Source organism: Carassius auratus, unplaced genomic scaffold (genome assembly GCF_003368295.1).
Source record: "Carassius auratus strain Wakin unplaced genomic scaffold, ASM336829v1 scaf_tig00045482, whole genome shotgun sequence".
Taxonomy (NCBI): Eukaryota; Metazoa; Chordata; class Actinopteri; order Cypriniformes; family Cyprinidae; genus Carassius; species Carassius auratus.
The window spans coordinates 5,001-17,500 of NW_020526904.1; the positions used below are offsets into that span (position 1 = coordinate 5,001).

The window sequence follows — 12,500 nt, forward strand, 5'->3', positions numbered from 1 at the left end:
ACACACACACACACTCACACACACACACTCACAAACACACACTAACACAGACACACACACTCACACACACACACACACACACACACACATACTGGTTTCCATGTTTGATGGGGACCAACTTTTTAATCATCACATGTGGGGACCACCCTTTCTAAAGGGTTTTGAGGTTTGAAAAAATTAGGGACACTAACCATAGCTCTCTTAGCCTATACACGACTTCAGACAACTGAATTAATGAAGTAATGTCTTGACCATGCTTAATGGGGACTTCTGAAATATCGGGTGAACATGACTTACAGGGACCAAATTAGCATATTTTATGCATATCATTTGCATAATACACACACATTCCCATGATTTGAGGGGACCTTGCGCACACACTAATACGCACATTCCCATGATTTGAGGGACCTTGCGCACACACTAATACACACATTCCCATGATTTGAGGGGACCTTGCAACAACAAATATTACAAATGACAAATAAAAGGCATTTTACTGCATTTGATATTTTGCTCTTAAAATGGGTTTAATCCACAAAGTAAAATTTAAATGTTTATTAGTAGTACAAAAGTTACAATTTTGAAATTTCACTTTATTTTATGTGGATCTATACTGTAGTGAGTCCTGCAAACGGTTCTAGTGATGCAAAGCTTCATTCTCGCACAAAAGCCCAGTTTCACAGACAGATTACCAGGAATAGGCCTTACTTAAATTAGGGTATAGACAGAGGTGGGTAGAGTACCCAAAAACTGTACTCAAGTAAAAGTCAAAGTACTAGTCTTGAATAGTTACTTGAGTAAGAGTATCGGATAAAAAAAATCTACTCAAGTGGTTAGTTACTAGTTACTTTGGGTCATATATACTGAGCCTATTTTTATTAAGATATATAGATAAAATGTATGTAATGTATGTGTGTCTGTGTATAAATGTTTATATTTCATCAGCCTTTACTCCAATTTATGTAATTTATTATAAAACCCTGTCTGTTTACTTAAGTAACAGATATATGTGTCATGGCATAACATATTTTTAATACGCCTGACTTTATATTAAATGTGAATTTAACATTAAAAGTTAATGTGATATAAATATTGCTAGTAATCTTTCATTGTTCAGAAAGAGAGCAAATAACATTTACATTATTAAAGATCATTTTCACTGACAGTCTAGATTTCAATCACTCCCAGAAACTCCCATTAAAATCACTGAAACTGTTAACACTGTGAAATCAATATCTTAATTATAGATTCATACACACATCTGCACTTTGTTGTTTCTGACGAGAGAATTCGCCAGAAAGAGGTAGTCAGTCAGTGAGCGTGTGAAGGAAGCACCGACATTTCAGCGATGACTCATCGGAACACCTCTGATTGGCCTATGCTTTAATAAGCTCAACAGAATCGTGTGTGATTGGTTAATGTGCAGCGCTGTAAAAACGCGTCTGTCTCTGGCTCAGCGCCAGCAAGCGATCACAGATCTGAATTTAGCAGCTGATGATATGACTTGCTGAACGTACTCGCGCCGGTGTGATTGTATTACAATTAATAAAATCTTAATCAGCTATTTTTTGTCTTTTGGAAGCTGCATTCAACTTGACTCCCCTCTGTTATAAGCCATACACGTACAACAAACTAATGTCACAGTGGTACTGTAATCGAATGTAGCCCAAGTTATTACCTGTTAAACAGTAGACAGCACACGCGGTGTTCATCTAATAAGGATCTCCATCCAGAGAAAAGTAGACGGCGCGTTTGGAATAAACTGAAGCATTTACAACATTTATTGCATTAAGATAAAGTAACGAGAGGAGCTTCACCCACAGTAACGAAGTAAAAGCAAAGATTTTTCCCAAAAAAATTTACTCAAGCAAGAGTATAAAGTCTTTAAATATACTCCGAAAAGTATTAGTTACCCCCAAAAATTACTCAAGTAAATGTAACGAAGTAAATGTAACTCGTTACTACCCACCTCTGGGTATAGAAACAGCTTCTATTAAAATGCCTTAGAAAAAAACATTACTGGTTTGCATTTTGAGACAAAACAATGGCACTGACATGTTTTACAAATCCTTCAGTGCAAGTTATCTTCAGTTAGGACGACTCGAAGTTGCATTTTGCACATGTGAATACAAAGGATTTAGCATAGTGAATGATTGCCTGTATATGTTCCAACTCATATCATACCCACAAGTCAAACATTTAAACCTTTCCACTTCGAACTATTCTTTCTTTAAATTATTTTAAAGTAGTGTTTAGCCCCAGCCAACCACCCCACATCAGCTACTACTCACTGGATACTTATCAATACAATAAACCTACTACTACTTGAACTTCAAGACAATAATTCAGATTAAAATGACTGAATTCAACTTTTATTTAGTTAAATTTCACATAACTCTAAGTCAAACCTCAAAACAAAACCTCAAAAGTCCTGTTATACTAAATGTAAAAAAAATATATATATAAACTCTCACCATGCTTCCTTTCACAAACATGGATTTCAACTTTTGTTAGACCAATGCTTTCAGCGTGTGGCCTTGCACTGGTTTAACGGTTTAAGTTATTCTATTTCTTTAAGTGCTGCTGTGGCTTTAACTTTAACAAAACTTGCCATGCCAGATAGTTGCATCTTTACAGTATTATCTGCACTGCAATTTCTTTTTGAAAGCTGTAATGCGATTATAAACATAAAATTTTACTGTCTTCCAATCGCGGTTCCTCAGAGCTTGTGGTTCAGCTTTCAAGCATTTCTCACAGTCACTCTTTGCTGGTACAGTGCCAGATATGATGAATGACTTCAGGTGCCTTTCCACCGCCTGCACCTCTGCCTGCTGCCAGGGAGCTTTCTTCTGGCTACTTTTACCTTAAAGTGATCAGAAAATAAGAAATGATTAAGAGTGTATGCTGGAATTCAAATCTGAAGTTCTGAATCCTGAATTCATTCAAGGATTCGATCTCTCTCTAAACCCTCCTTTATCGAAGCTCGACTCTGTTCTGATTGGTCAGATGTCCCAGTCTGTTGTCGGTTCTACCGCTGTTTGAGAGTAGGTCAAATTACACATTCGCACACAGCCAATGAAAACCTGAAGTCTGGAATTACGCAGGACTCGTTTCTTCCTTTTGGGAGACTAATTTAATTTGTCCTGAACTTTGACCTTTTTACATTTGATCTTTTATATTACACACTACATAAAAAGGTCATACCTGAGTAAGCATAAAAGGGGTACTTTAACTAGAATTAGGTCAGAAATTTGTGACTAAATACATAAGATATAACACGATGTCTGTAGTCATTTTTTGAATTGTCGAGAGAGAGAGAGAGAGAGAGAGAGAGAGAGAGAGAGAGAGAGAGAGAGAGAGATTGATATTCTTGCCAGATACGGTGCATTTATGAATTTCAGAAGGATCTATGACCCTCTCTAGAGACAATATGCAATGCATTTTTTTTTTTTTTTTTACTTACGTAGATTTACTTAATTTCCAAATGTGTTAAATTTACTTGAAAAATGATTGTGCAAAAACTTGCCAAATAAAAATTAAGTAAATTTACCTCTTGTTTTTTTTCAGTGTAGGGTAACTGGTGGCTTTTAAATGACAGAGGCATGAATTTAGAATTTCTCAGGGATAAAATGACAAACAGATATAAGCTTAGTGATTAAAATGAGCATTCTTTTTACCATGTGGCTGCTACTGCAACGTTTAGCCAATTCTAGTTGAATTTAATCCTACAGAAAACAACAGACGTACCAAAGAGAAATATGTAAAGAGTTCACCTTTGCAAGGTGGTCTCATAGCACTGGCTCCTGAAGACATCGGCACTTCTGATGATGGTTTGCCTCTCTTGTGTGACATATTCCTCTCGGTAGCAGGAAGTGCCACCTCGGCTGAAGCTTTGATGGAAAATAATCAAAGTTCAACATTTTCAGAAAGAGAAGTAATATATATATATATATATAAAAAAATAGTAGTAAATGTGCTATAAAATTCTGACAATGCACAAGTGATGGGTGCTATTGTCCAACTCATGATTTTAATCATGATTATACAGTAGATACCGTAAGTGAAATTAACGCTAAAGTGTGCAGTTGTTTTAATCATTGCAAGTATAGCTGAACTACAATCTACATCATGTCTTTTCAAGAAACATTTTAGAAAAAATAAGCTCAAACTCTTTAAACAGAGTACTTCGTTTTATTTTAGTCAAAAAGGAATCATGTCACAATTCGTTTTGTGCCTCGACCCACCCAACAGAAGAGAGTGGATCAGCTATCTTTACATAATAAATGTAACTTTCTCTTATGAACCCTTAATTTTATAGTATTAAGTTCCTCAAAAACAAAAGTTTACAATAAAACATGTTGATAATAAAATAGATAAATTTATATTCATACTTAATCATATGTAATAAAATGATAATGTTGAAGAATAGCTTGGAGGCATTTGACAGTAGTTTTGACAAAAAATAAATACTTGTTTAGTGTACTGAATCATCTTCTGTGCTGGAACAATGTGTTTGCCCATCAGGTCTTCACAAGTCACTTGACTGATAACAATCAATAACTACAAAATGTAATGGTGTATTTTGACAGTAATACAAACCGTCAACAGTAGATGAACAGTGTCCCTCTTGTATGCTCTGGTCTTCCTCATCACAGTCATTAACTTGTTCTTCCTCATCACAGTCAACTACTTTTTCTGTGGAAGTACAAAATACAGCTTTACAGTGGTATATAATGGTTTGCAAACTTGGTATAGGAATAGATGGTTAAAAAAAAATCTATTAAATTAACAAACCATCAGGATCTATCCCAATTTCATCCAAGTTCTTGCCATGGAACTCAGCTAATCTTCCTTGCTCAAGAGCCATTAAAACTTTGCTGATCTTGGCTAGTTGCAGGGTCTTCTCAGGGAGTCGATAGAACTCACGATGGATTCTGATGTCGTGCCCGAGAAAGTTTGCCAGCTGGTCCATCTCGGTGTCGGTCATGTTCAGCACTGTTGAAAGGGTCGCGGCATGCTTACGCAGCCTGGTAGATGTCAGTGCCTTGGGACACTTTGCACCACAAGCCTTTGCAAAGCCACGGAGGCAGTCTGACCCTCGGAAATGTGTCATGGCTTCTGGTCTAGCAAACATATAGGCATTGTCTTTTAAAACCCCACACGCCTCTCTCTGCTTAACAAGGAGTTCTAAGGAACACAGCATTTTTGGAGTCAGAAGGACTGGAACTGGCCGACCACGCTTTCCCCTGGTGATAACCCTTGTGAAGTGTCTGCAGAGTTTCTTCTCCACTTCGGAGAGAGCCCAGTCCACATCCTCATGTGGATCAGAAGTGTCTCTTGATAAAAACACAGACAAAGGCATGCTCGCCACCTCTCCTTCTCTCCGCCGATTAAAGAGAATCATCTGAGCTAGACACACCTTGGCCAGCTCCATCCAGGCTTTAGTAGATGGACTTTCAGAGAGCAGGTTGAACCACTCATCTTGCACTTGACTGAGAAAAGTATGCAGTTTTTGTACGTCTTCAGTAAAGGGCATGAGCGTGGGCACATTCCACTTTGCTTCCCTGATATTCCTCAATGCTGTAGCAGAAATCATCTCGTTCCACTTATTCGCATGGACTTCTTGAAACTCACTGGCATTCTTCACAAGCTGTTTGTCATTGGAGATTAAGCCCTGAGCTTTCAAGAGTTTGCATACTTTAACCAGGGAATTCCCAAGCTTGTTAGCAAGAGATGGAATCAAGAATTTGTCGGTTTCACTGTCATACCCACATGTATACTTAACAGCTTTGACGGTCTCCATGTACTTCTTTGGATTTACACAATCTTCCAGTGTTTTTAAGGAGGTGACTTTCCTGGCATTGTGAATCAATCTTCCCAGTTCTCGCATCTTCTCCCGCACACATTGTTTATTCTTATCTGATAGCCCACCTTTGTTCAACAAGTGCTGCCCAATATCAGTAATTACTCTGTCATTTTTTATTATATCTGTGATTGGGTCAGGATTCATGGCACTGATTACTCCCCACAGTTGTTTGGTCATGTTTGAAGGCACAGGCCCTGTGTAGGTACACATGGACTGAACACGGTTTTTTCCTGGTTTGGGAGGGTCTGATTGTGGTTGAAGTCTACAAGTACGCATGTGTCTCCACAGGACCTTTCTTGTAAAAAGTCCTTGACAGTATGCACAATGCATGAAATCTTCTCCCTGCACTTCTTTACGTGGTCGTTTAAATGGCACTAGTTCGCCCTTTCCTGACTCCATAACAGCTGCATTGTGAGCATAGTTTCCTCTGTTGCGAATATAATCAAGCTGGTTTTTCCTCTCCTTTGAACCCTTTGGAAAGCTTAGAGCTCTAGCCACATCAGACTTATTTTCATGTGAACTTTCTAGATGCCTTGCCATCTTAGCATAGGGTTTACTGCAGTACAAGCAGTAATGTCTCTTGTTGTACACTCTAGCACCATCTCTTTTTTGGTATGCACTAACAACTATTCCGTCTGTTGTGTTCTGACTTGAACTGGGTTCTTCTCCTGTTCCAGATGCTTCAGACGCAACATTGTGCATTTTGTCTGACGTTGTGGTGTCACAATCAGGGCAACTCACTGAGCCAGACTGATCAATATCCAGTTCATCAAGAAGCCGACGTTTTGCCTGGTTTAGTGTAAGGCTAACATCACTGTCACTTTCAGAAGTGGTATCTGGAACATAATCATCGGAACTCTCTGGTGTAGAATCAAAGAGCTTATCAGAATCTTCAAGATTTGTATCTTTCATCTAAAAATAAAATAAAGAAAGAAATGGGTAGAACTGCTGCAATTAATTGATCATTTGATTTTGACAATAGTAGCCAATTTAATGTGTCTCTGTTAATCTGTTGAGTTTTTTTTTTTTTCTCAATTTTGCAAGTCACATGTGATGATTTGCTGCTTCTTACCATGTTATAATAAAGTTCTCAGTGCAAAAGTTATGAACAGTTGTTCTGACAAAAAAAAAAAAAACTGATCATTTTGGTCTTAAAGTAAAATAAAATTGAATAATTCTCTGATACTTTGCAGTCAATATCACATGAGAATATATTAATATTACATAAATTACTGATGAGGAGAATGATCTTAGGAATGAGAAAAAAAAAAAAAAAAAAAGACCACGTCTCTTGTTGTGACTTAAACTTACTATGACACTTTTAGTCCGTCTCAGTTTTGGCACAAAAATCTCATTTTCACTGTGGTTCTGGGTTGCAATCTGTAAACAAAGTATAAACAATATTTGACATTTCTATTGCATTTGAAATATGAAAATAAAAAAGTTGACCAGAGATCAAGAGTGGAAAATATCCCTGTCCAACATCCTCTGTCTGCGCTCACACACACACACATATTGAATAAAACGGGCCTCATGGGGACCTTTCACACACAACGTTTATTGTTCCTCATGGGGACCAGATTCATTTAATCTCACACAACATCTCAACTCCCAACACTGAACGACCAAAAGTGTGTTGTGGGGACGTCGTGAGTGAAAATTTTAAAGCACCAATTAACCAAGAAAAAGTTACTTGTGAAGGACAAAACTAGCCCCAAATATTCCACTACCTCTAACCTACTGGACACATGTTGATAAACTGTTGAGGGAACTAGTTTACAGCAGATAAGCATCAAAATATGCACCAAAAACATGGAAAAAACTGACAGTAGACATAACTTTCCATTGATAAATGTGACCATACCTGTTGAGGAGACCTGGTTTGACCAAAAGCATCATCCATTGGAGTCTGTGACTGGAGAGAAGCATCAGAGTCACCTGCTGCTCTGCTATTAGCAGCAATGCTGCTCTCCTGCAAGAGACAACACCAATAATGAGAAGATTTCACAACATGGAAACACAAGAGGCTAATCTGATGCAGACACTGAATGACCAATGAGACAATCAGCATCATTTTAAACATTTATCCCTGTCCAACATCCTCTGTCTGCGCTCACACACACACACATATTGAATAAAACGGGCCTCATGGGGACCTTTCACACACAACGTTTATTGTTCCTCATGGGGACCAGATTCATCTAATCTCACACAACATCTCAACTCCCAACACTGAGCGACCAAAAGTGTGTTGTGGGGACGTCGTGAGTGAAAATTTTAAAGCACCAATTAACCAAGAAAAAGTTACTTGTGAAGGACAAAACTAGCCCCAAATATTCCACTACCTCTAACCTACTGGACACATGTTGATAAACTGTTGAGGGAACTAGTTTACAGCAGATAAGCATCAAAATATGCACCAAAAACATGGAAAAAACTGACAGTAGACACAACTTTCCATTGATAAATGTGACCATACCTGTTGAGGAGACCTGGTTTGACCAAAAGCATCATCCACTGGAGTCTGTGACTGGAGAGAAGCATCATCCACTGGAGTCTGTGACTGGAGAGAAGCATCATCCATTGGAGTCTGTGACTGGAGAGAAGCATCAGAGTCACCTGCTGCTCTGCTATTAGCAGCAATGCTGCTCTCCTGCAAGAGACAACACCAATAATGAGAAGATTTCACAACATGGAAAAACAAGAGGCTAATCTGATGCAGACACTGAATGACCAATGAGACAATCAGCATCATTTTAAACATTTATCCCTGTCCAACATCCTCTGTCTGCGCTCACACACACACACATATTGAATAAAACGGGCTTCATGGGGACCTTTCACACACAACGTTTATTGTTCCTCATGGGGACCAGATTCATCTAATCTCACACAACATCTCAACTCCCAACACTGAGCGACCAAAAGTGTGTTGTGGGGACGTCGTGAGTGAAAATTTTAAAGCACCAATTAACCAAGAAAAAGTTACTTGTGAAGGACAAAACTAGCCCCAAATATTCCACTACCTCTAACCTACTGGACACATGTTGATAAACTGTTGAGGGAACTAGTTTACAGCAGATAAGCATCAAAATATGCACCAAAAACATGGAAAAAACTGACAGTAGACATAACTTTCCATTGATAAATGTGACCATACCTGTTGAGGAGACCTGGTTTGACCAAAAGCATCATCCATTGGAGTCTGTGACTGGAGAGAAGCATCATCCATTGGAGTCTGTGACTGGAGAGAAGCATCAGAGTCACCTGCTGCTCTGCTATTAGCAGCAATGCTGCTCTCCTGCAAGAGACAACACCAATAATGAGAAGATTTCGCAACATGGAAAAACAAGAGGCTAATCTGATGCAGACACTGAATGACCAATGAGACAATCAGCATCATTTTAAACATTTATCCCTGTCCAACATCCTCTGTCTGCGCTCACACACACACACATATTGAATAAAACGGGCCTCATGGGGACCTTTCACACACAACGTTTATTGTTCCTCATGGGGACCAGATTCATCTAATCTCACACAACATCTCAACTCCCAACACTGAGCGACCAAAAGTGTGTTGTGGGGACGTCGTGAGTGAAAATTTTAAAGCACCAATTAACCAAGAAAAAGTTACTTGTGAAGGACAAAACTAGCCCCAAATATTCCACTACCTCTAACCTACTGGACACATGTTGATAAACTGTTGAGGGAACTAGTTTACAGCAGATAAGCATCAAAATATGCACCAAAAACATGGAAAAAACTGACAGTAGACACAACTTTCCATTGATAAATGTGACCATACCTGTTGAGGAGACCTGGTTTGACCAAAAGCATCATCCACTGGAGTCTGTGACTGGAGAGAAGCATCAGAGTCACCTGCTGCTCTGCTATTAGCAGCAATGCTGCTCTCCTGCAAGAGACAACACCAATAATGAGAAGATTTCACAACATGGAAACACAAGAGGCTAATCTGATGCAGACACTGAATGACCAATGAGACAATCAGCATCATTTTAAACATTTATCCCTGTCCAACATCCTCTGTCTGCGCTCACACACACACACACATCTTGAATAAAATGGGCTTCATGGGGACCTTTCACACACAACGTTTATTGTTCCTCATGGGGACCAGATTCATCTAATCTCACACAACATCTCAACTCCCAACACTGAGCGACCAAAAGTGTGTTGTGGGGACGTCGTGAGTGAAAATTTTAAAGCACCAATTAACCAAGAAAAAGTTACTTGTGAAGGACAAAACTGGCCCCAAATATTCCACTACCTCTAACCTACTGGACACATGTTGATAAACTGTTGAGGGAACTAGTTTACAGCAGATAGGCATCAAAATATGCACCAAAAACATGGAAAAAACTGACAGTAGACATAACTTTCCATTGATAAATGTGACCATACCTGTTGAGGAGACCTGGTTTGACCAAAAGCATCATCCATTGGAGTCTGTGACTGGAGAGAAGCATCATCCACTGGAGTCTGTGACTGGAGAGAAGCATCATCCATTGGAGTCTGTGACTGGAGAGAAGCATCAGAGTCACCTGCTGCTCTGCTATTAGCAGCAATGCTGCTCTCCTGCAAGAGACAACACCAATAATGAGAAGATTTCACAACATGGAAACATGGGGGGGGGGGTAACATTTTACCCATTAGGCCAGGCATACAACCCCCACATTTAACCCCTAAATTGGTCTAAGAACATAAGACCCTATTATTCAATGTACTTAAAAAAATAAAATAAAAAAACACCGACCCTCAAGTCATAATGGTTACAAATTATTTTCATATTTCTAATAGATTCAAATTCTAATTTCTTCAAAAACCAAAAATTAGTTATTTCTGCAACTTACTTGGGTTCTCCATGGGCAGTCGTCTCCCCCATAATCATATGTGATTTCTTCTCCTTCTTTAATGTCTTTCAGCGCAAATAAACACAGGTGTGCCTTTCCATTCACATCGATTTTCTTCATCTTACAATTTGGATGTTGGTGGTCATCGTTAACTAACCGCCCAAATGATCCATCTTCCCTAGATGCATCAATGCTTAAATTTGAGAGAAAAAAAAAGGGAAAAGGATAAATACAAGTGTTATAATGCATCAACACAAATCAGTGTCTTAGGCTGCATTTACACTGCATGGTTCAATTGACCCAATTCCAGTTTTCTTCATCCCATGTGGCACAGATCAGATAAGAGTCACCAGCGTTTAATAAGGAAAATGAAGAGCATGGATTCAGATATTATCAGATCAGTTTCAGGCCTAATTCAGGACTAATTACCCCTTAGCCAACTGTTAACTGGTCAAACTAGTTTCATAAGACAATGAATGTACTATTGAAATTGAAACTGTAACAGTTTTTTTTTTTAGATTGTCACCAAATGCCGTTTAAAATGCACACACTGGATAAGTGTCACTCTTAAAAAAAAAAAATCTAAGCACGTTGTCAAAAAAAGGATACATTCACAAAATCAGAATTGGTCATGAAGACCTGTAGTGTAAATGTGGCCTTATTTTAGCAAAAGGAATATAGCTTTGGTGCAATGTGACTTCTTACCACCATGTTTTCCCTCTCCACTTAAACTCGAACATAAAAACAGCACAGGATGGGTGGTAGAGTTTTCTTCTCCTCTCCAGCTCTGCATAATTGATCAACTCACCCCTGTACTCCACAATAAAATCTCCTTTGCAAAAGGAACCTTTTGCAAATAATCCACGTCCTGCAGATACAGCAAAAACATTTTCACCAAAAAAATTAATTAATAAATCTTGCAGAGATAAAGGGTGATAATTGTGCACACAGAACACATTAATAGTAGCTTATTTAAAATATTCTGCAACCTGGTTCCTAATTAACATAGATTTTCTATTCCATACTCACAAGGTTATGGTTCCATATTTCGTAATTATTAAGTGATAAATCAGTCATACCAGACACCACCTTACCTTTCACCGCATTGATGTAGTTCACCTCTAATTTAGTTTTGTCAGACTTCGTGACAACATGATGCATGGCATCCTTAAGAGGGCTGATTCGTGGTGGCATTTCAATCTGGAAATATATATATATATATATATATATATATATATATATATACAAAATAAGTATAAAAAAGTATTTAAAAAAATTACACCGATTATGGAGAGATATGCAGAATTAAACTAAGGTGTTTATTAAGCAGATTTTATCTTTATTGTCATGCAACACTGTATTGTACTTACGTAATGCAACAGTTCATTACAATGTTACATTTATCAATGTGACAAATCAAAACTGAAGGTTACATAAATCTAGGACAATGTTAGCGTTTAGGGCCTCAACTCACTACATTAATTTAGGCCCTAATCTCTCACAAAATGACAATCTGTTCCTATATAATCCCAGGCCTTGAGAACTGCTGATTTGGACTACTCTTATGGACGACCTCTCCATACAAACCCTGGTTTAGTTTAACTACTGTCATTACTACATCGAAGATTAACCTTAATCATTTGTTCATTTAAAGCTAACGTTACATACCTTTTTTATTTTGCTTCATTTCTCTCACGAGCCCAGTTAATTATATGATTAATATATAATTATAATTATATATTAATAATATGACATAA

The 12,500-nt window shown here is 38.1% G+C and overlaps 1 protein-coding gene across 1 annotated transcript; it reads right to left on the reverse strand.

The window, feature by feature from the left end:
• Positions 1-1,874: 1,874 nt before the first annotated feature.
• LOC113087909 (uncharacterized) lies at positions 1,875-10,332 on the reverse strand. The gene is made up of 6 exons (XM_026255662.1): positions 10,295-10,332; positions 7,181-7,249; positions 4,798-6,781; positions 4,603-4,698; positions 3,777-3,893; positions 1,875-2,866 (listed from the first exon to the last, which is right to left on the reverse strand). The coding sequence occupies exons 3-6, from the start codon at positions 6,779-6,781 to the stop codon at positions 2,643-2,645; spliced, it is 2,421 nt and encodes an 806-aa protein (XP_026111447.1). The 5' UTR covers positions 7,181-7,249; positions 10,295-10,332; the 3' UTR covers positions 1,875-2,642.
• Between the last annotated feature and the right edge of the window lie 2,168 nt (positions 10,333-12,500).